At 39.6% G+C, this 27,222-nt stretch overlaps 1 protein-coding gene across 2 annotated transcripts in view; it reads right to left on the reverse strand.

Annotated features, from left to right (window-relative positions):
- Positions 1-27,222, reverse strand: part of CUBN (cubilin) — a 307,275-nt gene that overhangs the window by 104,207 nt on the left and 175,846 nt on the right. For both annotated transcript variants that reach the window (XM_054522000.1, XM_024254068.2), the window contains 9 exons: positions 24,370-24,529; positions 22,201-22,314; positions 19,499-19,609; positions 17,984-18,112; positions 16,737-16,869; positions 9,542-9,747; positions 8,479-8,663; positions 7,100-7,292; positions 2,589-2,786 (listed from right to left, as the gene is read on the reverse strand). In XM_054522000.1, coding sequence (XP_054377975.1) covers positions 2,589-2,786; positions 7,100-7,292; positions 8,479-8,663; positions 9,542-9,747; positions 16,737-16,869; positions 17,984-18,112; positions 19,499-19,609; positions 22,201-22,314; positions 24,370-24,529 — 1,429 coding nt within the window. The remainder of the gene's footprint in view (positions 1-2,588; positions 2,787-7,099; positions 7,293-8,478; positions 8,664-9,541; positions 9,748-16,736; positions 16,870-17,983; positions 18,113-19,498; positions 19,610-22,200; positions 22,315-24,369; positions 24,530-27,222) is intronic.

Genomic DNA, 27,222 nt, shown 5'->3' on the forward strand with positions numbered 1-27,222 from the left:
GTCATGAAGAAAGTACACTTAAGATCTGGAACTAGATTAAAGGATTACTGATTTTTTATACAATTTCTTTTCTATTTAAAAGTTTTGCTAGGACCAATGTAGTTTCATGGAATCTCAGTTTGGAGGGATCTTTGGTATGCAGAATGGGTAGGTGCGTGGTCTGGAAGAAACTGATTCATTTTGAACCATGGCAACTCTATAAAATCAATAAGCAGGTGGGACAGTGACTCAGTTCTCCCAAGAATGCTGCATGACCCTCTCTGGGGTAGCCCAGGAAGGTTCACAGCCTCCATACAGCCAAAGGCCTGAGATGACAGGCCAATTGCATGAGCAGGAATAGCCTATAAGTATCTTTGTCTGTGGCCAGTTGGCTTCAGAATGTTACATGCTTCTGCTACTCAGAAGCAAAAGGCTGGCTGGGCGAAGAACAAATAATTGAAGTGGGATTTAAAATTTAGTCATAGGCCAGGTGTGGTGGCTCACGCCTGCAATCCCAGCACTTTGGGAGGCTGAGGTGGGCAGATCACGAGGTCAGGAGATTGAGACCATCCTGGCTAACACAGTGAAACCCCATCTCTACTAAAAATACAAAAAAAAAAAAAAAAAAATTAGCTGGGCGCGGTGGCGGGTGCCTGTAGTCCCAGCTACTGGGGAGGCTGAGGCAGGAGAATGGCATGAACCTGGGAGGCGGAGCTTGCAGTGGGCCAAGATAGCGCCACTGCAGTCCAGCCTGGACAAAAGAGTGAGACTTCGTCTCAAAAAAATAAAATAAAAAAATAAATTTAGTCATAAAAATATATTAACAATGTGTAAATGACTACAATACCCACCAACTGACACAGACTAGGCACTCAATAACTATTTCTTGAATAAATAATTAAACAAATGAGGAAGGACAGAACCTTATTGAGCATCTACTCACATTGCCAGTGCATAAAAAGGAATCCATATGGAAAGGCTGCATAACCAATTTAAAACATGTGTGTTGTTTTGGCACGCACCTTAGTTTCTTTAGCTCTTTCAAGCCGCCCTGTGCCTGAGCAAGGACATTGATTAAACCTCTCTTAGAAATTTCCATCTAAGTAAACTTAAATCTAAACTATTCCAAATTCATCATCTACAAAATGCTTGTACTTTTGCTAAAAAGATTTCATTTATTACTTTCCTTAATCCTCAGAAAAAGCCTGTGAGGGAGGTATTTGTTTATCTCACAGATAGAACGGGTTTGGAGCCACTTGGTGACCTGTACAAAGCCACACAGGAAAAAAGGACTGCTCCCCAGGCCTTCTGCTTCCAAGAGAAGTTAGTGATGGAACAAAAACAACTCAATGGAATGTGATTTTAAAAGAATAACCATAATTTACTTCATAGATGCAGTTACCTACTTAAGATTTTTTCGAAGATTTTTTTAAAGCTTCTAGTAGGTTCTGAACACTAGAATATGTGTGCAAGGACACACATCCTTTCCATTACATGAAAAGTTTTAAATTTCAATATGCACAGGAAGGCTTAGATGCGAAGAGAGCATTCTGGTGCTTTGATGCTCCTCTGTGCAACGTGCTGATAGCCGATTGCTGATGGGAAAATGGGGGAGTGTCACGCTTTGACATCTCATCATGTGTGTATGATTGACTTGAGTCTCTACTTAGTGTCCTGCCTCTACAGAAGGGACATAAAGCACCTCCACCATTCGATTTTTCTCACTCAGCAGGGGTCTAGGGATCAGGGATAAGGGAGACAAGATCTTGCACACTAGCAACCTGTGGGCCAAAGGCAAACACGTTTCTTTTTGCTGAGAATGTGCACATCTAACAAATGATGCTGTGGATCTGGGGGCCACAGTGAGAAATACTGACGTGGAGGATGTGGCCTTTCTGCTGTCCTCCTTCATTCCAGTCCATGCAAACTGTGAAGCCCAATTTTGTATAAGGCATACATTAGCAATATTTATGTCTCTAACTTTATGTCACATAGCAACAGCATGGCTGTGTACAGAGGAAAGAATACAACAATATCACCCCTTAATTCTACCTGTTCTACCCAGATTCAGGGGACAAAGAGAAATGAATACATTACTCTTTTATACTCTTATTATTATTTTAGAGACACGGTCTCATTCTGCTGCCCAGGCCGGTCTTGAACTCCTGGACTCAAGTGATCCTTCTGCCTCCACCTCCCAAAGTTCCGGGATTATGGTGTGAGCCACCATGTCCAGTCACATTACAAGTATTTTTTTCACTTGGCTCTTAAAGCCAGAAATATAAAATATCAATATTTATCTCAGAGATATCTCAATAGGACAGGTGAACAATGTTGACATTCAGACTATTCTTTCCTTCTTAAGCCTCTAAAAAAGCCTTTTTTCCTTATAGAAATGTGCTATTCCTGACATTTTGTGACAGGTAATTTAATACTTTCCTATGTCCTTCAGAAATTGTAGCCACTTCTGGTACTGATGCCTTCCTTGACCATAATATCTGTGTAATTCCAAACCAAACGGGAGGAGGCAGTACGCAAGTATGATGATAATGGACTAGAACTAAACATGTGTCAGGGTTGAAACTCAGCATTCTTTATAATGTTCTCACCATCTCGTATCACAAGGCTATCATAGGCACACGTTCGGTGAGACTCAATGTCCAGGGAAAGGATGTTGAGTTCTACGGTAGAGTCGGGAGCCTGGATGAGCCACGTACAGTCCACTCTATTACTGTAACTGTCAGGCCAGCCCGGGGAGAAGAGAAACACGGGTGCATCTCCTGTCCTCAGGAAGCCACCACAAGCACCTGTAGAATAGAAAGCAACACCTTTGACACAGCCCTAATGGAAAAGATGCTAGCTAGCACTTTTTCACTTGAAAGTGACAGCCCTCTACTGAAAAGAAGCAACCAATTGAAGCAATTTCTCAGAGAAATCAATGAATATTGTATGTAACCCACTGATTCGGAGAGCTGCAATTTCCGTAATTGATCTTTGATGTAAAAAAAATGCATTGTGTTCTCCATTTTCACCACAATTTTGCTATATAACCCGTTTAATATTGAGTGCTGACTATTTAGGCATCAATAAAGACACGTTGAGGATCCCCTGTATTACTGAGGTAGAACTGTATTCATTCCTGTGTTTCTCATGTTTCTTTATCATTTTTGCGTAGTTACTTATGTAATTTATATCTAGGCAATTTTAAGGTGACAGATTAGGGCCTTCTCGGGGTCTATTTTTGGGCATGTGTACAGCTGGGCTTATGTGTGTGGCCTTCTAGATTTCCAGAAACATGTCAGAGCTTTTCAAAGCCCCAGTGGGCATCTCCTCCCCCATTTTTTCCTTTCAAGTTTACTGGTCAGTTTCTCATTAGCTGTAATTGGTGTCACTGCCTCGCACGATTGTGATGTGAAACAGCTGTTGCTAATTGTGTTCAGCAAAGACCCCAGGGACAGGGCTGTTTACACAAGAGTGAGCTCTTGCCCAGGTCTTGTGAAGACAAGACCTGAGAATGCAGTTTTCCAGGAAGTCGCTAAACTGGAATAGTGGCAATGCTGAGGAGATGGGCTGTTTTCTGGACCTCTGTGGCCCCACCACCCACGGCTGTTAAAGCTGCTCATTTTCACAGCTACTGGGGTCATGTGGCTACTACAAAGCTAGGAGGAGAGAGAGAGAGAGATGGGAATAGGAAGAAAATGCCACAAAGATGACTCTTACTGAGATTCAGTGATTTTTCTTGAATAAATATGCCGCAGATTGTTGTAAGGCTTTGGTCTATTTCCAGCGTTCTCAAAAAGTTGATTTTAACAATTATTTTTGCCATCACTTTTATGGAGGAATAGATTTCAGAGATCCAATCTTCACCATTTCAGAAGTTTACGACTTTTATACCATAATATGTTTGAATCTTATCAGGGCCAACAGGAAGTGAATATAAAATGTTGTAGAACTAGTTCCTGATTTCTTTATCCTATTACTGTGTAGTCTACAGATTTTTTTAAAGCAATTTCACATAGAAAATCTGAATGCTGAATGTTATCCAGTATCTTCAAATTTTAAGGTTTTCCTCTATGTGAAATATTTCTTATCTTGAATTTATAAAATATGGTTATAATGACTGTGGGTCATTAGTGCTGTTTGCCAAATATTTCCTTTGTCTCCACTTCCAAACACATGGTAGAACTGCATTCTGCAAGTGGCTGAGAGAGGCCATTTGACCAGTTTTGGCCAATGAACTATGAGCAAAAGGCATGTGTTACTTTACACTGAGCACTTTTAAACCAAGACATCCAAGGGCTCTTTTGCCTTCTACCATGGTCTCAGGCAATATCGCAGACAATGGCAGCTCCAACAGCCTGAGTTAGGAAGTGACAGATGATGAGAGGCACCCAGTTAACATAAGAGGAACATGTAGAAGGAAACCTGCTGTTTTCAGCCCCTAAGAGTTTGAAATTGTTTGTTACCGCCATATGGCTGAACTTTTCCTGACTGACACACTGACTGCTTTTCCTGCTTGACACATTGAATTTCCTTCAGTTGACCCTAGTCCACAGTAAGCTCATTTTTCTTCCCTTGCTTATTTGCTACTGTTACCACTGGCTTTTGTCATGTACCCATTTAATTACGATACCATTACTTAACTCACATATGAGTGTTTTTTCTTTCCCAATTTCTTTTATTTATTATTTATTTTTACTATTTATCTATTTATTTATTTATTTTTAGGACAGGGTCTCACTGGAGTGCAGTGTCATGATCACTGCTCACTGGCAGCATTGAACTCCTAGGCTCAAGCAATTCTCCTGCCTCTGCCTCCTGAGTAGCTGGGACTACAGGCATACACCATCATGCCTACCTAATTTTTTTAATCTTTTGTAGAGATGGAGTCTCCCTCTGTTGCCCAGGCTGGTCTCAAACTCCTGGGCTTCAAGCAACCCTCCTGCCTCAGCCTCCCAAAGTGCTGGGATTATAGGCATGAGCCACTATGCCTGGTTCCCATTACTTTTAAGCTCCTGGAGAGTAGAGATTGTATCTCATTTTCCTTTCTTAGTCTCCTCGGTGTATCCATAATAAATTCTCAATAAATATGCGTTGATTTAAAATAAATATATGCGTGTATAAGAAATGCTGATAGGACAGGATGGACGCAGTGGCTCACGCCTGTAATTCTAGCATTTTGGGAGGCCGAGGTGGGCAGATCATGAGGTCAGGAGATCAAGACCATCCTGCCTAACACGGTGAAACCCCATCTGTACTAAAAATACAAAAAATCAGCTGGGTGTGGTGGCGGGCACCTGTAGTCCCAGCTACTCAGGAGGCTGAGGCGGGAGAATGGCAAGAACCCAGGAGGCGGAGCTTGCAGAGAGCCGAGATTGCGCCACTGCACTCCAGCCTAGGCGACAGAGCGAGACTCCATCTCAAAAAAAAAAAGAAATACTGATAGGACAATGCTCAATAAGTTGACATATTTCAAAATATTAAGTTTTTTTTAGTTTTAATGACACTTTCACAGTGTGGTATCATTACAAGATAATCACTTATGCCATCTAGATAATTAGTAAACTCTAAAATTCTCTTGACCCCTTACTTTCCTTTTTTCTTTTTCTTCTTGACTAAGAAAAATAAGGTTTATGGCTCTCTCTTCACCTGTCCACTTACATCATATAATTATGGAATTTCATAAAAAAAATTAGAAGAAAATTTGTTGGTATAATATTTTACACAAGTAAATAATTCCTTTTCTACCTTGAGGGTTGTAAATATAAAAGAAAGCTTAACTCAAGTTTATTTCTAAGAGCTCTGGATATATCCATCCAGAATTAAATGTTGCCTCTAAATTGCATTTGTCAATCTTGCTGATGGTTCTTTGCTCTTAGATAAACAGATCAATATTTTAAGGAAGAGATTTGTATTCAATGTCATGAAAGCACCTTATTAGAGAGGTAAGAACAACATTTCAGAATGGAATACTAAGGGACATTAAATAAATATAAGTACAAATTATCTTCATTAGTGGCTTCTGACGATATAAGAAGTTAGAAGCAAATAGGCTAATCTTTTAAGTCATAGAACAAGTTCAGAGTTCGAATATTCTTCAATGAGATAGCATGATTCTGTGCTCCAATCAAGTATTCAAGGACTTAGAATATCCTCCAAGAAATATCTGATGAATTTCTTCTATGTCAATCCTCAAATCCATAAGAAACGCTCAAATTCATTTAAATAAATTGCTTTTCTTTTCTTTTCGAAACGGAGTCTCACTCTGTCGCCCAGGCTGGAGTGCAGTGGCATGTTCTCGGCTCACTACAAACTCTGCCTCCTGGTTCAGGCAGTTCTCATGTGTCAGCCTCCCAAGTAGCTGAGGCTACAGATATGCTCCACCATGCCCAGCTAATTTTTGTACTTTTAGTAGAGATGGGGTTTTGCCATGTTGGCCAGGCTAGTCTCAAACTCCCGACCACAAGTGATCTGTCTACCTCTGCCTCCAAAAGTGCTGGGATTACAGGCATGAGCCACCGCACCCGGCCTCATTTAAAAATTTTTCAAGAAAAGTGTCTCCCCAAACAATGCTAGCTCAATATTACTTTCACTGAGGGGATTAGGAATGTAAAAAAGTAAAATAAAAGTTTAAAATTCGGCCCATTTTACTTCGAAACATGGAAATTTACAACCAGCTAAGGATAAACTGAAGCATTTCTGAAGGTACATTTGAAACAAAATGCAGAGGAAAAATAGTTCCTTTTATGAGTTGATCCTTAACTAACTGATTGTGTGTGTGTGTGTGAATGTACATGTGTAGTATCTGCAAATGAAATTTTCAGGGATTTCTAAAGTGGTCTCTAGAAATTGTAAGTAGACGAGCTTATGGATATCAAGCCCCTAATTATTTAATATAAACAATATAATGGGAAACCTGCACTTTTTAGAAAGAAACGTACAATTTCTACAAAAGGTAGTGTTTAATGAATTTAAAATAACATCTGAACATATGGTGGAAGGGCTTTGGGGCTGTACTTATTCTTGTTTTTATATCTGGCCCCTGTTATGATGGGACCCTTTGAAACAATGGCCTGCACATACCGGTCCTAAAAAGAACTTCATTTATTACCAAACACACCTGGAGCAATGGTAGGTAAAACACCATCAGGTGCATCCACTGCAAACCACTCCAGAAGGAATCCCTTCCCCGAGATTGAGGAGTCAGAGTAAAAATGAAATGTCAAAGAATTTCCAGTGGAGCTGAAAGATTCAGTCTGGGTACCACAGTAAGCTCCAATTAGGCGGGCGTGAATGCTAGGCCCATCATAGATCTGCACATAAAAACAGATAATAGAGCATTGTATTTAGTCAATCATCTATATTTTTCTTCATAAAAAGATAAAATAAAAAAGATGCCTTATATTATTACAATGTTATCATAACAAAAAAATGACAAATGAGTATACATTTTATTTTAGCTTAAAACAGATACTGCCAGAAAATATAAAATATTATCGAAGGTAATTTAATGTTTTGAAAACATTTGCATCTTTGTTGCAGAATTATATTAATAAACATGCACTGTGGGAATCACTCATAAGATGATTTACAGTAAAATTTGTGGATGGAAAAATAGGATCGAGGATGGTTGCCTACCAACAGTACTTAATAAATGTGCTTTGGGGCTTCAAAGGGAGGAATTAGGAAGAAAGAAGGGAAAATAACAAGAAGAGAAAAGCCTTAATGAGAGAAAGTGGACAGGTATCCTAAAGGAGCCCGTATTTCCACAGAAGGAAAGAATAATTAATGGCAACAAAATAACCAAAACTTGCAGGGCTCACCATGTTCAAAGCACTTAGTAAATCTCCTACCTTTGGTTTTAAAATCTCAAATTACCTATTTGGAGGCATATTCTGTGATAATTTTTAAATAGCTCAGGACAAATTCATATGAACAGTTATTACAAAATCCTCTACCAAACAAATTATGTAATAGTCATTCCCATACGTATTGGGCACCCATCAGGCACTGGGTTCTATTCATGACCAAGAATCCAAGATGAATAAGGTAGGGTCATAGCCTGTAAGAATCCGATTGTGTTTCTGGAAATGATACAGTAGCCAATGTCTGGATAGCAACGATCACCACGATTTTTATATTTATATTTATTTTTATATGATCCTTAAAATTTTTAATACTCTAACATAAAAACAAAGAGGTAGTAGGAAATAAGACAGAATAAATACTTATTTAGGACATACATGCATGCTTAGACAAAGCTCAACAGGAAAATTATAATAATCCTAAAAAACCCCTTAGATATGAAATGGAAAATAATAAATACAATACTGAAATTGCCTTTGTCCATGTAATCTAGAGGCAGTCTGCTCTAAACATGATTTAGAGCAGACTATCCCACATGATTTGCAAATGCTTGAATAGACGTTACCTTGGATTTATTTTTACCAATAGCAATTCACTAATATTTATGAACATTGATTGCATGCGGAAACTCACCCTTAATTTGTCATAATAGCAGTTTTGTATTTCTTCTATGTCCATCTCCAAGACTCTACCATGGACCACGTGAGATGCATTCACATTTACTGTCCATTGGTAATTGGAGTTATGTGGGTAGTTTTCAGGCCAGAAAGGAGAAGCGACTTTCCCATGAGTTCCCACAATATTGTCATTGCCAAATACTAGGAGGGAAGACAGAGTAGTAAATCAGACCCACTTAGAATTGCTCTTTAATCAAATGAAAAAAACAAAAGGCAAAGGATGTTGAAAAGGATGGACTTTCAATTGACTCTGATTTCTTTTCTGACTATTGAAAGAAATACTGCTTCCTTTTTGGTTTCTGGGCTATCACTTCCTCAGAAAAGGTCCTTAAAACATTGCATGGTGTGAAAAGAGGCCACAAATTCTCATGTGAAAAGGGGGTTCCCAGCCCCTAGGGGACTTGGGGACATGGGAAGGTGGGGTGAGCAGCCCCACTCTCTAATTTTGGTTTATCTATTTTACTTTGTTTTTCAAAAGAATGGAACATTTTAAAAATTTTACAAGAAAAACCGATAGTTTGAAATCACATACGAAATAGCCAATAATGGAAAAGTTGAGCTAGAGAATAAAAATATTTAACATTTTATACTATTAGAAGAATAACCTATCGTTATATTTGAGCACTTAAGCCAATCCCAAAGTAATACTAAATGTCTTAAATGTGAAGAATGCAGTTTATGAAATCAAATGAAACACACTTGATATAAATACACCAAACCCAAACTATAATATATTACAAGACTCTACCACAATATCACGAAAAAAACTAATTTAACATTAGGTAGAAATTAGAGCTTAAAAATACAATAGAACCATTGAGAGTGCTCTCCCTTGCCCTTATTGAGCCATTCATATATAATTCAGTTTTTCTAATATGTTATAAGGTAATTCACAAAGACAATGTAGGAAAATAGTGTAGAGTTTAGGATTGTTCTTGCTTAATATATTACTGAGAAAATTATTATTTCTAGTTTGTAAGACATATTCAGAAACTATCACTAAAATAGAAACAACTTACTCTTCATAAATGTGGCCTGGAAGCCTGTGCTGCTGCCAGAACCATCCGAGATAAATCTGACCCACAGGGTATGTCCAACGATGGAAGAATAATTGAGAGGGAAGGAGTTTCCACAGTATCGGCCTACCAAGTGACCCGTGGCATTTCCTTCACGGATCTCCACAAAATCTCTGCTGCAGTCCTGAGAGTCTTCCAACTGGAAAGATCTGATTTGGGGAAAAAAATATTTATAGGGATTAAATTGAGAGAATAGACTGGGATTCTCCTGGATCACATGCTAGGTTAACCCGTTCACTTTTTTAAACTTTCTTTAACTTTGATCACAAGATTATTTGGCTGTCTCAAAAAATTTCTTTCACTAGGATTTGTTGAAATGTGTATTCAATAGCTACAAAGACAATGAATACACTTCCGTCAAGGAGTTTTCTTCCTAGTGGGCAAAACTGGGCGAGAATACAGAAAAAAATATATAAGGCAGAATAGTGTGAGTGCCATCAGAGCTATAAAGTGGCATTTAAGAATTGCAAAGCAGAGGCATCACATCTGATTGTGGTGCTCTGCAATAGCTTGATAGGAAGACTTTTTGAGATGGAAATATACATGTTAGCTGGATGTAAGGAGCATAGATGTTGGGCAAAGAATCATGCCACCAAGGCACATGTGCAGAGAAGGGTGGGACATATTCAGAAAACTGCGAGATACCTGGTTTGTTTAAAACACTGAGTGCCTCTAAGACATGGTGTGAGTTGGTTGAAGGTAAATAATAAAAAAAAAAGAAACCATTAAAACATGTAACTGGGGCAATATGATGGGATCATTTAGGTGGCACTTAAATGCCCTGCAAAGGCGTATGTACTTAATTTCTGGAGAGGCAGCAAAATTATGGGATTTGTAACAACACACGCTAGTGCTGGAATGTGACCTATTCAACTTGTCTTATATTCTGCAACTATGATGTGATGGGGAGTCAAGGATAGGAAATAGTATCTACCTCATATGATGTTCATAGGTAACATATCTAAAGAGTCTGGAACATGTAGGTGCTAGTTGAGTACTTTCAAAACTTGGCCTTACTGCTTAAAAACACGAGCTACTCAAGATAAAGTGGTATTGGTGTAAGGGTAGACAAATGGATGAATGGAATAGGAAAGAATTTCCAGAAGGGGACCCACAAATATGCTGTCAATCCAATTCAATCCATGGTGCCAAGACAAATCAAGGGGAAAACTCATTTTAACAAATGGTGATGCAATAACGGATAACCTTATGGAGAGAGAGGAAAAAAAGAACCTCTACTTCTGCCTATCTTCGTACACAGAAACTAATTTAATATTTCTCAAGGATGTAAATATAAAGGCTAGAAATATAATGAGCCTAGAAGAAAACATGCAGAAAAATCTTTGTGACCTTGGGATGGGCAAATATTTCTTAGACAGAATGCAAAAAGCACTAACCGTAAGATAAAAAATTAATAAATTTGAATTCATAAATAAACATTTCATTAAAGACATGAATAAGAAAATAAGTAGGCTGTGTTTGGTGGCTCACAACCATAATCTCAGCACTTTGGGAGGCTGAGGTGGGAGGATCACTTGAGCCCAGGAGTTTGAGACCAGCCTGGGCAATACAGTGAGACCCCCTCTCTACAAAAAATAAAATGTAGGTATGTATGGTGGCCTGTGCCTATAATCCCAGCTATTTGGGAGGCTGAGACAGGAAGATTGCTTAAGCCTGGGAGATCCGGGCTGAAGTGAGGGGTGATCGTGCCACTTCACTCCAGCCTATGCGACAGAGTGAGATTCTGTCCAGAAAAATAGATATATTTAAAAAAACGAAAAGGCAAGTTACAGACCGGGGTGGGGAAAGGGGAGATAATTGTAAAGCATTTATCTAGCAAGGGACTCATAGTTGAAATATAAAAGGAATTCCTACAGATAATGAAAAAACAACCAAATTAAAAGTGGTCAAAGGGCTTGAACAGATATTCATAAAAGAAGACAAGAAAATGGCTACTGAGAATGTGAAAAGTACTCTATATGATTAGTCACCAGAGCAATGCAACTTAAATACCACAGTCAGATATCATTCCACACCCATCATAACGGCTAAAATTAAAAGACTGACAAGATCAATTGTTGACAAGTGTGCAAAGCAACTAAAGTCTTATATATTCCTGGTGGGACTGCATACTGACATAGCCACTTTGAATAATTATTTGGGAGTTTCTGGTAAAATTAAATGCACATCCAATTAACGCCCAGAAATTCTACCCCTAAATATATACCCAAAGAAAATAAAAACACATGACCAAGCTAGTATCCTGAATATAAAATAACTCCTGCAACTCGAAAATTAAAAAACAAATAACCCAATTAAAATGGCAGAGAAACCAAATAGATGTTTCTCCAAAGAAGATTTATGAATGGCCAATAAAAACATGAAAAGATTTTCAACATTATTAGTCATTAGAGAAATGCAAATCAAAACCACAATGAGATAACACTGCAAACCACTAGGAAGACTATTATTTAAAAATGGAAAATAAGAAGTGTTGATGAGGATATGGAGAAACTAGAACTCTTATGCATTACTAAAGGGGAATGTAAAATAGCCCATCCCTATAGAAAAGTTTGGTGGTTCCTCAAAAAGTTAAACATAGTATTATCATATGAACCAGCAATTTCACTTCTAGGTTTATACCCCGAGGAAATGAAAGCACGAACTCAAACAGGAAAGGGGAAAGGGGAAGGGAAAAAGGGAAGGGAAGGGAAGGGAAGGGAAGGGAAGGGAAAAGGAAGGGGAAGGGAAAAGGAAGGGGAAGGGGAAGGGAAAGGAAGGGAAGGGAAGGGAAGGGAAGGGAAGGGAAGGGAAGGGGAAGGGGAAGGGGAAGGGGAAAGGAAAGGAAAGGAAAAATGTACTTCTCTGCCATGTGTATCCTTCTGTTAATGCTCAACATTATCCATTGCAAGATTTTACTTTATGCTAAGTATAATGCTCCCCTGGGGCTCTATCTCAGCTAATGGAGGAGAATGGTTAGAGATAACCAGCCTGGAGGCTCTGGCCACCTCAAGCCTTACCACTAATCAGTACACCAGGCACATCTCTGGTTATTTCCTGCCTACCAGACCACAGGGGTGAAGTAACTGGTCAGCTCTGCTCTACCCTAGCTCTCATGCCAGATACTAGCATTGGTAGGTCTCTAACCAAATCGGTAAGCCTGGTGGTAAGCTGGTGGCTCTCACAACCCCACCAAGGTGGGTCAGTACAGTATAGACCACCTGGACTAGTATAGATGGAATTTTTACAGCAAGCTATAACTGATAATCTAAATCAGGATATATCCACATCAGACAAAGCAAACCACATATTTGTCTCCTTTGACAATCTGATGATTTATAACACAATATTTGTATCTTCAATCATTTCTTTATTATCTAAATCCATCTTTGGGATGGCTGCCAAGTTTCATCCATACATTCAGGCTCAGTTTTATTACCCATAATATGATCAACAGTGTGAAATATGCTAAAATTGTCTTCTTCTGCTTCTCAGAAAGCAGAAAGGGAAGAAAGGGAGATCATTTTCCTCAAAAGGTAAATTACACAGAGTTGCCTCTAAAATCTTTCTATTCAAAGTGCAGTGCATAATCCAGCAACATGAGCATCACCGGAGAGCTTGTTTGAAACAAGGAATCTGGCCCCACCAATCAACTCAGTGAGAAAGTCAATTTCAGCAAGATCCTAGGTGATCAACATGCACGTTAGCATTCTGTCCGACGCGCCAGAAGATTACAAAGTGAAGGTCTTTTCTAAGTACTTGACTAGTGTAATCCAGTGCTAGACGGCAGAAAAGACATTCCATTGGACATGGTGGTAGGGAAATACCTAGAAGGATTAAATTAAACTTTAAAAAAAGCTTTATTATGCTTGGAAGTCTTTGCTTTAGGCTGGTACATTTTATAAGCAACTACACCCTTTGGCTTAGATCTGTTAGTAAATGTAGGATGTGGAACAAAAATAGTACAATCACTGTTTCTTATTATCTCATTCTGATTCTTGAACCGAGACCTATCACTTTCTAAAAGCACTCTGCAAGTATAAAATACAATTTCTGTCAATTCCCTGCCTACCAAACCGCAGGGGTGAAGTAACTGGTCAGAAAGATTGCACTGCACTTTGAATAGAAAGATTTTAGAGGCAACTCCATGTAATTTATCTTCTGAGGAAAATGATCTCCCTTTCTTCCCTTTCTGCTTTCTGAGAAGCAAAAGAAAACAGTTTTAGCATATTTCACATTGTTGGTCATATTATGGGTAATAAATGGTTAAATATATGTCTTACAAAAAACTCCTTTTTAGGTTTTATTTCTCCCCGTTCCTTTTTGTTGCAGATTCAACCAGAATTTCTCCAGTCTTCTTCCCTACTCAGTTTCACCACAATCCCAGCCCCATGTTTTAGAACTTGATGTGATACACATGCTTCTCATATGCTCTCACACACCCCAGGGTAATGTTTCCAAGCATCCATCTGGATAGAATTTAGAACAGGGCAGAAATAACTCACAGGCCTTCCCTTCTCATTAATCAACTGCAAAAAAAGAGGCATCTTGCAGCCTAAAAAATCCGTTTTAAAAATAAAACTCAAGCAAGTAACTCAGAGTAATCAAAATTAACTTCTTACAGGCAAGAAAGGAAATAGCTGAGTCATTACGATGTTCTATATGGTAATTAAAATGTAATGTCTATTAAGCACTGAAATAGATGAAACTTGCTTTCTGTGTGTGTAATCTCCCACCCTCTGGAAGGAGAGCCTAGTGATGCCTGTTTGGATTTATTTGTGAACTATCACAGAAGATACTTCAGAAATGGTAAAGATTGAGAGAATTAAGTCACTGAACATTTGCTATGCACTAGCTGTGTGGTATGCGTTTCAAATTTGACATCTTCTTTAACATTCACAGTCCTAGAAATTTGAAATTATTATAAATTTGTTTATAGAAACTTATTATTATCCCACAGAAATAAAATGAATTTAATTAAATAGCTTTTTAATGTTGGTTTATGAGTAATTTGTCAAGACCTGAAATCTTATCTGTCTTGAACACCTAGCTCAGTTCCTGGCAACCGCTGAATGAGAGCAGTCAACAATGTGAATGTGGTAGAGACAAAGAGGAAAAGACCAAAAAAAAAAAAATCATTTTATATGGCAATTCTGATAAGCCTACTAAAACTGTGCGAAGGGCTTTGGATTTTATTCTAAGGACAATGATGGTGTTTTATTGATCAATATATAGAAAGCACCTCATAGGAGAGTAGCATGTGCCAACTACATGCCTAGCATATATTAGGAGCTCAATAAATATCTTTTGAGTAAAAGAATAAATATATGTCTGGTAAACATTATAAAGTACATAGATTTCTTCCCATCCAGAACTCTGTGCTCTTAGTGAAGACAAAGACAAACCAGGCCAGGCACGGTGGCTCACGCCTGTAATCCCAGAACTTTGGGAGGCCAAGGTGGGTGAATTACTTGAGGTCGGGAGTTCGAGACCAGCTTGGCCAACATGGTGAAACTCCATCACTACTAAAAATATAAAAACTAGCCTGGCATGGTTGCATGTGCCTGTAATCCTAGCTACTCAGGAGGCTGAGGCAGGAGAATAGCTTGAACCCCGGAGGTGGACGTTTCAGTGAGCTGAGATCACTTCACTGTACTCCAGCCTGGGCAACAGAGCCAGACTGTGTCTCCAAAAAAAAAGACAAACCAAAACCTCCTTCCTGTGAGGCAGCTTAAACTTGCATTGCCTTTCGGCACGCAGAGGGTGTCTTTGTTTTAACACAAGGCCACTTATACCCTGAAGAGGTTCTGTCTGATTGATGGATTAAAAAAAGCAACTTGAGATGTTTGAACTTGGTCCACAAATAGGATGGTTGTCCCATATTTTTAATCAGTTCCTGATGCACAGATCAGCAAGTCTTAGAAGAAAAGTAAGACTTTTAAATAAACAGGCCAGGGTCCTCAAACCAATCCTCCTCTCTCAACAATAAGTTACTTATATTCTCTTCAAAACAGAATTAGCAATCCCAACCACAGCCTAGTAATATGTAACATAGACTGGTAAATAAATTTTAATTCAAAATGGCAATTTAAATTCCAAGATCTTATCTCTTAGTATATAATAAGCATCCATTATCAGTGTGACGTGTCACATATACCTCTCTATCAGTTGATTAAAATGTGTGCTTTTTACATCTACTGTAGGAGATATTATTGTTGCTGTCTAATTTAATCTAAGACCACCGAGAATGTGATAGGATCCTACTACTAAGTCCATGTTTATAGTCCATTTCAAAAAGTGTTCTAGTGCAATGAGGAGTATGAAAGTGTTCCAAAAAATTAAGTTTAAAGTTTAAGTCAGTTTAAGTTTGGAAGTTAAAAAACCTTCCAAAACCATTCTTTTTTTTTTTTTTTTTTTCAAGATGGAGTCTCACTCTGTTGCCCAGGCTGGAGTGCAGTGGCTCAATCTCAGTGCACCGCAACGTCCACCTCCCAGGTTCAGGTGATTCTCCTGCCTCAGCCTCCCAAGCAGCTGGGATTACAGGTGCCCGCCACCACTCCCAGCTAATTTTTGTATTTTTAGTAGAGACGGGGTTTCGCCATGTCGGCCAGGCTGGTCTCAAACTCTTGACCTCAAGTGATCCACCCGCCTTGGCCTCCCAAAGTGCGGGATTACAGGCATGAGCCACTACACCCAGCCCCAAAACCATTCTTCTGACAGAAATAGAAGGAAAGGTGGATTGAGGTGGGGATAAGATAAAAGTGTAAAGAATGCTTAATTGAGATGGGAGGTCTCTGCTGGAATAAACAATACTAGTGATTCCCTGGAAGAACCTTCATGTGTCTAATTCCAAAAAAAAGATAAGATTCCTGTACTCTGAACATGAACGGGCCACAGATTCATTCATTCACCAAGGACTCAAGAACGTACTTTTGGGAATGTTAGACAGGACTCAAGAACCATGGTCAAGAGAATCTTCATGCTATTTATAACTCAAACTATGACTGAAACAGAGGAAATTTGGAAAAATACTTCCTAAATTTCACGTACACTGTGAGTTGCCCATCCTATTAGCACCAGAACTTCTTTCCTACAGATTCATTAGCACTGAAACAATACACCATAAAAAAGGATTTACATAAAAGACAGCTGGAGCCGGTTGCCAGGGGAACTGACGATGTTCCAGACACATTCCACATTAGGGGGATAAACGTCTGGGTAGCCAGGGCTGTTGAAGATGCCTTCAGCCATGTAGAACGTTCCACCACAAGCTGGAAGAAAATAGAAATTAAGTGAGTATCAGAGCAAAGACTGCATCAGACACTATAAAATAAAGGAGAAAGAACGCTAGAGCCATTATCAATGTAAAAGTATAGACAGTATTTCCATCTCACATTTTAAAACATTCATGTCATATAAAATAAGGGAACGATTCTGCAAACTGAAGACCAAGGGCCATGCAGTGTGGTGGATTAGAAGAAATTTCTGCAATGTCTTTTCTCAAAGCCTTTTCTCCCTATGAACGGTAACTTTGAAGAATAAAAGACTTGTTTACCATCCTACAGCCACTTGGCTTTTGTGACCCGGATTCTATTCAACCCTGGCCTAGAACCCAAGGCAGCATGCTTGCTTTTCCCTCTCAATAGAGCACTGAAATGCACACATCAATCTTCTAGGTGTTCTGTAGCTTTTAACCACTAAAAACAAGGAAGATGGCAGTGACCAACAGCACTCTCAGGGCTAAGAGGCTAAGAAACCCAGTCCTGGGCAGCTCCTCGTTCCTCTCCTCCCCAGGTTGGAGCTGCCTTAACAAACAAGCCAAAACGAAGAACACCAGGGTGAGCGCAGTGGCTCACGCCTGTAATCCCAGCACTTTGGGAGGCTGAGGCTGGCGGATCACGAGGTCAGGAGTTCGAGACCAGTCTGGCCAACATAGTGAAACCTCGTCTCTACTAAAAATACAAAAATTAGCCAGGTGTGGTGGCGGGTGCCTGTAATCTCAGCTACTCGGGAGGCTGAGGCAGGAGAATCGCTTGAACCGGGGAGGCAGAGGTTGCAGTGAGCCAAGACCGTGCCATTGCACTCCAGCCTGGGTGACTGAGTGAGACTCCATCTCAAAAAAAACAAAAGAACACCAAGTCTCTGAGGGCATGGGGTGTAGCTGAAAAGACAGCTACATTTCCAACCAATCCTCCACACTTCCAGAGTTCATTATTGCTAGAATTGACAACACGATCACTTAATTGGGAAGAAGGTAAGATTTGGCCCAGAGGTGATCTCAGGAAACTAGCTCCCAACTACGAAAGTCAGAGTCCCCAATAACAAACCAAGAATTTCTACCACATCCCTGTTAACTGCTAGAGCCCAGGTGCTAAGGTTTCTTACCCGACACTGATGCAGTGACCGTAGCGTGGAAACCCCCAGCACTCATGCTAGAATCAGAGATGAACCTCAGCGTCAGGGCGCTGCTGAAGGATGTGATAGGATGGGGCATGTCAGTGCCACAGTAACGGCCTAAATAATGAAGATAACAAGGAGAATGAATGACAACATGGCAGAGGCCGCTATTTCTAGGAAACACATCTTTACTCGAATTACAAGAGACCAAAACAAAGGGAAGAAATTGCCACTAGGAGAACCACTTCATTCAGGGTCAGTGTTTGAGACAATACCTGATGATTTAAAATAAACTATATATAGGAGCTATATACAGGAGAGGTGATTTATAAACATGATCAAGAACAATAAGAACAATAGGACCAGAAGAGAAAATTAGATGACCAAGGGACACATGTATCTAAAGCAAAAATCTCCGGCCCAGTTGGACCCGTACAAATAAATGCACTAATATTCAATATGTTGTTGCACAGAAAAGTGTGGATGCTGGAGCCAGGCTACCTGGATTCAGCTCCTGGCTCAGCCATTTGCTAGCTGTGTGATCCTAGGCAAGTTACTTAAGTGCTTGGTGCCTCAGTTTCCCCACTTGGCAAAAGGGGCATATTGAAAATAATGAAATCTATCTCATAAGATTACAAGGATTGACTTGCTCTTTATAACATATTGAGAACAGTACTCAGCACAAGGCATTGCTATGTAACAGCTTGTTAAATAACATAGACTTATCCTTAGTCAAATGCTTACTAACAAAGACCTCAGGCAATGCTGTTAGAGGTGTGCATAGGGTGTGGAGAATTCATTGATTGTTCACTATTGTCTCAGACACTGTCCTGGGCACTGGGAATTAGGCAACAGGCACAACAGTCTCCTCTCTGACAGACCTTGTCTTCTAGTGCAGGATGAGAAGTTTTTACAACAAAATTCAAAAGTTAGGAAGTTTATGGAGAAAGCTTAAATGACCTGATGTGTGTGTGTGTTTTTTTTTTTTGCCTGAGAGTATTTCAGAAACTAGATAGTGGCACTCTTTAATTTTATTGGGATGTCTAACAAACGAAATGACAGATTTTTAATGGAATTAATTAATTAATTAACTAATTAAGTGCTTTTTTTTTTTTTGCTTCCACTAAGGACAAGGCTGAAAGAAACATGCTCCATGTGAATGTAAGAACTTGGTCAAATATTAACAAGAAATTTCTGACAGAATGCTATGTAATGCTGGGATGGGTTGCATTCCACTATTCTTTAAAGCAACTGCAATTTTTAAATGTTTGAAAACATATACACAAACTATTCACATGTTTGAATATATTAATAAACAGGCTGAGTTCCCTGAACCCCATATTCAAGCCTACTTTCTTACCCTCTAATCATCTTTACTTGGCTTAGGCTGCTCTTTCTATTTATTGGAAACATTCTAACCTAGAATGGCAGCCTATAAATATGCAGATCTATAAATAAAGCACAGCCAAGACCACAGACGCAGATGAGTGAGCGCTGAGGTACCTCGGAGGGGTGCGTCTTCGTGGCCGCCGTCCAAAATTTCTACAAAGTCACGTGCGCACGTTGTGCTTCTTTCAAGTTCAAAGTGGGTAAAAGAGATGGTGATATGATTTACTGGAAGAAAAAAAAGAAGATTCTCTCATAAAGTGCTGGCAAATAAAACATACAGGAAGATGGGGTAAGACGGGGAGGTGGGGATGGTTAATGAGTATAAAAAATAGAAGGAATGGAGTGTGCATTACATTTGGAAAAAAATGTGTATCAGTCACTACTGGAACTGCACAAACTGGCCACTGACAAAAATGACCCCCCATTTGTGTGACTTCATTAAGACACATTACCTGAATGAGCAGGTGAAAGCCATCAAAGAATTGGGTGACCATGTGAACAACCTGCGCAAGATGGAAGCACCCGAATCTGGCTTGGCAGAATATCTCTTTGACAAGCACACTCTGGGAGACAGTGATAATGAAAGCTAAGCCTCAGGCTAATTTCCCCATAGCCGTGCGGTGACTTCCCTGGTCACTAAGGCAGTGCATGCGTGTTGGGGTTTCCTTTACCTTTTCTATAAGTTGTACCAAAACATCCACTTAAGTTCTTTGATTTGTACCATTCCTTCAAATAAAGAAATTTGGTACCCAAAAAAAAAAGAAGGAATGAGTAAGACCTGTTTGATAGCACAACAGGGTAATTGTAGTCGATAATAACTTATTGTACATTTAAAAATAATTAAAAGAGTATAATTGGATTATTTGTAACACAAAGGATAAATGCTTGAAGGGATGGATACCCCATTTCCATGATGGGATTATTTCTCATTGCATGCCTATATCAGAACATCTCATGTACCCCATAAATATATACATCTACTATGTACCCACAAAAATTAACAATAAAATTTTTTTACAAAATAAAATTAAAATTAAAAAACATACAGGGAGATAAATTTTACTTCTGGTAATTTCATGTAAGGGTTCTCCAGCAGAGAAGTAATGTATGAGGCGGATTTGCACATGGTTGAAGGGATAAAGCAAGGGAAGGGGACAACTTCTATGCTAGATGGTTTCCTTTGAAGAGTAACAGAATAGATGGTTTCCTTTGAAGAGTGATGGAATAGATGCTTTTGAAAGTGCCTGTGGCATCTCAAACACTGGCAGTGGTAAATAAGAGGACTCCTGGGTAGGTTCATTCCAGGCACTATAAGAGAATATCTTGTTGGAAAATGCCATCTTTCCAGTTTTTATATCACCATTGCTGTGTTCCTTGCAGAAGCATTTTTCTCAATAGACTCATTTCCTTAAATTCGGATTCTTTGCATGTGCTTGTAAATAAGGCATTCTTTTCTCCCTGGCATGCACATTTTAGCTCACTCAGTTTTATTTTCAGGCTAGAGCTAGTGCCCTAAGGTTCAGAGACATTTATCAAGAAAGTTTTGAATTACTTGCAGAACAGCAAGCGCCTGGATACATTTTCTTTTTGTTGTTCTTCAAGCTCCCTAATCTTCAGAATAGGATCTTTTCCTATTGCTGTTCTTGAACCAGTGAGATCTTTCATCTAAATGCTTTACAACTCATTAGAAAATAATCCTCAGGCAAAAACTGCTCCGTTCAAGGGAGGGGGCTTTTTTATCTACAGCTCAGTTTCTAGCTGGCTGGCAACTTTCTTTGGGGCTCCACCTCCCCGTTTGAATTGGCTAAGGATGACATCATCGGCCGCCACATCTTATGCATGTCAATAAAGATACTAGCAATTTGTTAACTCCTGACATCCCAAGGGAAAGTGCTAGAGAATATTTAAGCCAAACTCTTCATTTTGCAGATTACTTTTTCATGGCCTGATTAGCTTAAGTGACTTCCCTATTTTCACACAGGCGATTAATTACTGTGCAGAGTGAAGAACTTAAAGCCTTTCCTACATTATGCCTGAAACCGTATTTTCCTGCAAACCGCAAAGGAGGGCAGGGCTCCTCTGAAACAGGATTCAGAAGGGCCCCAGGATCACCCGCTTTGCAGCTATTCCGTCATGTCCTTGAGGGGCATTTCCTGATGTTCTCTGTCTGTAAAATGAGGACAGAAGTCCTTACCATCGGACTGTTACCAGGTCAGAAAATAAGATTCTAGGGTTCCAAAAAAGAAAAGAAAGTAAGCATTTATTCAATGTTTCTTCTAGGCCTGTGCTGGAATAGTACCTTGCAGGACAGCCCAGGTTTTATGAATGTTTGCTTTGATGGTTAGGTGCGTGAATTGCATTCTGGCCCGCGAGTCACTGACTCTCCCGTCAGTGGCTGTTCTTCATTTGTTCACTCAGCAACTGTCTTGAGCATCAGCTATACTCAAGGCACAGGTGTCAAAAACCATTTATCGATTATTTTGGTTTACCCCCAATCTCATACAACCGCATACGCCTGTTAATACAGTAAGATTGTAGGTGTGTTGTGTTGTTGTTGTATGTGTGTTTTTTAACCTTTGCTAGGCCTTGAAATGAAAAAAGAAATTGTTTTTAAATTTAGAAGCAACTGTAAAAATGACTTCCCTATCAGATTAGGAAATGCTTGTTCTTGCGCACATCAGGAATCGGGACTTGCAAAAGATGAAGAGGAAGGCCATCGATTGTTAGCACTGAGATAAGAAGGTTACTCATAGACTGACCTTCCCACAGACACCTTCTCTCCTGTGTGCCTTTTCTTTTTTATTTTTGTTACTTACATGGAGGTTGTGCTTGAATGATCCAGCTGCAGTTCTGATTGTTTGGATAGTTGGCAGGGAACCGTGGAGAGGAAACAGTATCAAATGAGCTGGTGAGGATGTGGCCTCCGCAGGCTGGGGAACACACAAACACACATACATGTCATATGCTTTTCATTTCTACTGACCGTACAAACAATTATTTGATGAATAAAACAATCAATGATTTTTCTTCTTATTTCTAAAATGCATGCCAAGAAAGTTCTCCGTAAGGAGAGCTGTACATAAACCATGAGAAAACAGGAGCGCAGTTTATATTTTTAACAATTATTCTTCAACTACAGGAAGTAGGAAGCGGCAAAAAGCAACAGACTAAATGGCTAGGAATTGCCCAACTCATTCAAACAAAATTCTTGCATGGATTCACTTACACTGCCCACTCATAAATCATAGGTATAGGGATAATCTGCTTATAAACGACCTCTTTTTTTCAGAAAAATAAATACTCAATTGAACAAGGCTTCATAAGGATGACTGCAGATTACCAGAGAAGAGCAAAATTCGATGTGAGTCCTGAAGAGGGAAAGGCGGTCACCGCTGGAGGGCGTAAGAGGAGTCTCGCCGAGGAGGAGGCCAAGGCTAAACTAGGACTTGGAGGGTGACAAAAGGGAGGCCAGGGAGGGGACCGCCTGAGCAGACACAGAGGAGCATCTATACAGGTTCAGCTGGAGCATGGGTGCCCCAGGGATGTGGGTGACTGACGCTGGAGAGAGGTCGGGGTGGGTTCTGGGGCCCTTGGTTAACATCTGCAGGAGCTTGAGTTTCATTCTCCAGGCCAGGTGGACACAGGACAGACATTGAGCATTCCAATGGCATGATCAGAGCAGGGCTTTCACGGGTGACTTTGGAGAGAGATGGGGTAAGGGTAGGTGACTTTGAGGAGGTTGTTATAGTCCAGATGAAAGCTAGCAGGGACTTTTTACTATGAAGCAACATACAAGTGAATAATAACATGCAAAAGAACTATTAGGAAACTAGTTTTTCTGTAAAATCAACAAGAATACAGTCTGTCCTGCTCCAAAGTCTAAAGGTCTGTGGTGCATATTTGGGAGACCACGATCCAGGCACTGTTCCTATCCAGAGCTCTTCACTACAGAATGTAAGTGAGTTGACTAAGATAGACATAATGACTACACAGACTAAATATATTTGTAGTGAATGTTCTGAATCACCTGAATACAAGTCATCTCTGACTATGGGATAAGGGGTTCATCTCTTAGAACGAGCAGATGAAAGGCAATGGGTAAAAAGGTCTTGGAGAAGTGGTGATTTAAGAACAAAAACAATGGCCGGGTGCGGTGGCTCATGCCTGTAATTCTAGCACTTTGGGAGGCTAAGACAGGAGAATCACTTGAGGCCAGGAGTTTGAGACCAGCCCGAGCAACACAGCAAGATCCCATCTCTAAAAAAAAAAAAAAAATAGCCAGGCATAGGGGTGCACCTATAGTCCCAGCTACTCAGGAGGCTGAGGTAGGAGGACTGCCTGAGCCTGGGAGGTCGAGGCTTCAGTGAGCCGTGATTGCACCACTGCACTCCAGCCTGGGTGACACAGTGAGACCCTGTGGAAAGAAAGGGAAGGGGAGGGAAAGAGAGGGGAGGAAAAGGAAGGGGAGGAGAGGAAAAGGAAGAAGAGGGGAGGAGGGGAGGAAGGGAGGGAACAAAGAAAGAAAAATAAATGGAAAACAACAGTGACTCCTCAGTTGGACAATGGCAGGATTCAGAAATGAGGGAAACCTCTGCTTCCGGGGGCTGGAATCTGATTACATTACAAGCAAGTCTTATAATTGATAGCAGTGTATCCCATTCTAGTGTAAAGCCTTGGGTAGTGCTAGATCAGTGAATTTGGATAAAAACTTTTCTATACTGTTTCTAGTCTTAAAAACACTTTTAAAAAGTATTATTCTGAAAACTTGTTAGAGATGCAGGTCCAAAGGAAGTCAGAGAAGGAGAAAGTTACAAGCATCAGGAGTTTGGATAATTGTAAGTCACAGTTCTTTTGTTCTATTTAATTTTTTACATGTTAAGTAGAAGGCTGTGATCAATTTCTGAGCACAGGTCTCATTTCACTGTTGCACCAAACAGAGCACTGAAGATTTCTCTTGTGCTTGGGAAGATCCACAGGGTACTTGCCTTGCCTGAATTGAGCTCGGAAGCCTCTGTTCTGTCTGGAAGGGCCAGACTGAAATCTCAAGAAGAGGCTGTTTCCTGAGGAGACGATGGGGTTAGCCAGCTGCTCCCTTCCACACGTCCTGGCAAGGCGGGACATTGTGGAGCTTAAGCCATCGTATGCCTACAAGAAAGGAGACAGGGCAAACAGTGGTTCAGATTCACATCTAGAAGGCCTGTATTCCATGAACTATCTGCACGCCGATGTGCTAGTGGAAAATCACACGTTTGCTGGATCTAGGGAAACTGGCTTTATTTTCTTGTCTTGTCTCACAGCTGTAACAAGTCTTTGGTCATTTCTAGGGATGCTGACGTGAATTTCGGCAGGAGTTCCTCTGTCAGAGCCACTATTAGATCTCTTGATATCTTCATAAATGCCATCCCTTCCACACTCCTCTTCCTCCCCAACCCCAGTGTAGTCACCTCACAGGCCATGCCCACAACATGTGCTGGAAATGTGTAATGCAAGAATAGACACATGAGAAAACAGATGAGAAATAATGATGAGTGATGAGCATTTGTTGTCAGAATCCTGACATTTGTTGGATCTGTTTGTTCTTCATAGGGTTCGTGATAGGGTAATGCTCAAGAGAAGAGAAATGGCAGAATTCTTTTCAAATGATAGGGGTGATATGAGGCTGATTTAGAAAATTACCTCTCTCTCTTTTTGGCCGTGCATGGTGGCTCACGCCTATAATCCCAGCATTTTGGAAGGCTGAGGTGGGCGGATCACCTGAGGTCAGGAGTTCAAGACCAGCCTGGCCAACATGGTGAGACCCCGTCTCTAATAAAAAATATAAAAATTAGCCAGGTGTGGTGGTGTGCACCTGTAGTCAAAGCTACTCCAGAGGCTGAGGCAGGAGAATTGCTTGAACCTGGGAGGCGGAGGTTGCAGTGAGCTGAGATTGCACCACTGCACTCCAGCCTGGGCAACAGAGAGTGAGATTCCGTCTCAAAAAAAAAAAAAAAAAAAAAAACGGAAAAGAAAATTACCTCTGTCTTTTTAACTATTGGTCTCTGTCTTGCCTAGTGCCACAGTGGGACCTAGCTGACCCTCCATGCGTGTAATGAAATGGAATCTACATCACATATACCTGAAATCTCTGTATTGATTTGTAAAAATTGAAGCTTACTAATTTGCTTGGAACTCAGTGTGTAGATGAATTTTTGAAAACTCTTATGTGTAAATCAAGGGGAAATGAGTTCCTTTGCTTGGATGATTCATCATAACTCCCATTCATTAGTGCTTACTATGTGCCAGGAACTGGATTCAGCCCTTCACATACACTGTCCCATTTTATCCTCCCAAATTTCTTTCCATTTTTAAGAACAGGACAACAGATGCACAGAGAGCCTAAGTAATGGGCCCAAGTCACACAATTCCTAAGAGAGAGCAGGTCACATTGAATCAGACCACTAGATTCCAGAGTCCAGAATTGAAATCCTTTCCTCTTGTTCACTGCAAGGTATCAACTGAGCAGGATGCATGCATCAACCTGCCAACCATTAGAATGTGACTGAAAGTATGAAGGTAAAATATGGCCGTTTCATTCAAAACAAATTGCCACTTATATTTCTTAAGAAAATCTTGGGGAAAAAAAATAGAAAGTTCAAAGATTCAATGTAAGGAAGGTACTTGCAAGTGACTTTAAAAATCTGGTGATGATTATAATCAGTGTTCTGTTTAGCACACAGGTATGATTCTGCATGTTCTCTTTAGCCACAGGTATGATTGGCAGGATATTCTCAGTTTGGCTTATACAAGCCCAAGAATCAAATATCAATAGGATTTTTAACTTTCTGAGGAGCTAAAGCTATTACAATAATAAGTTTAAAACAAATGTGGGTCTATTCTGGAGCAACAAATCTTTTCTTCTTTATTATTTAATGTTCAAAATTTATATATATATATATGTGTGTGTATATATATATCCAATAAATGAAACCTGATGACTGATTTTCATTCAACAAAGATTGATTAAAAACTAAATTCCATTTTTTAACCAATTCAAATTATAATTTCTAATCTAGTATGAATGCTTCCTTTGAACACGTTGAACACTGTAAACAGTAGACAAAATGACATTTAAACCATCACTACGAAACCTCTTACTACATTCACACTTGAGTCTACTCTCAAATATCACCACCATTGGTTTAATTCAAGTCTTTATTATCTCTATACTTGGTTTTATGCTGTCCTAAGGTTATAGATACGGCATCCTAAGTTTTAGTAATATTCTATTAATACTGTCTTAGTTTTAATATCAAAGGATAATGAATACCTTCTTAGAACATCTGTGGTTACGGAGTATGAAGAATATACTAAATGAATCTTAAGGCACAGACTATTCACTTCTCGCAAGATAATTTATTCATTTATTTGTTTAGAATAGCATTTTTTCATTTTTATAAAATTTTAAGATTCAATTTTATGAATATATATAGTTTATATTTATTTTTTATTTTGGTTTTAACTGATGCATAATAATTGAACACATGTATGAGGTATAGTGTGATGTTTCAATACACATATACATTGTGTAATTATCAAATCATGGTATTTAGCGTGTCCATCAATTCAAACATATATCATGTATTTGTGGTGAGACCATTAAGAATCCTCTCTTCTAGTTATTTTTAACACACTATAATATTTATAAACCATAATATTGTTTACTGTGGGTGCCCTACTGTGTTATAGAACATCAGAACTTATTCCTCTTACCTAATTGTAATGTGTACCCTTTGACAAATATCTCCCCTATAATTTCCTCCCCGCTACCGTCCCCAGCCTCTGGTAACCACTATTCTACT

The sequence above is a fragment of the Pongo abelii genome, chromosome 8, assembly GCF_028885655.2.
Source record: "Pongo abelii isolate AG06213 chromosome 8, NHGRI_mPonAbe1-v2.0_pri, whole genome shotgun sequence".
NCBI classification, from domain to species: Eukaryota; Metazoa; Chordata; class Mammalia; order Primates; family Hominidae; genus Pongo; species Pongo abelii.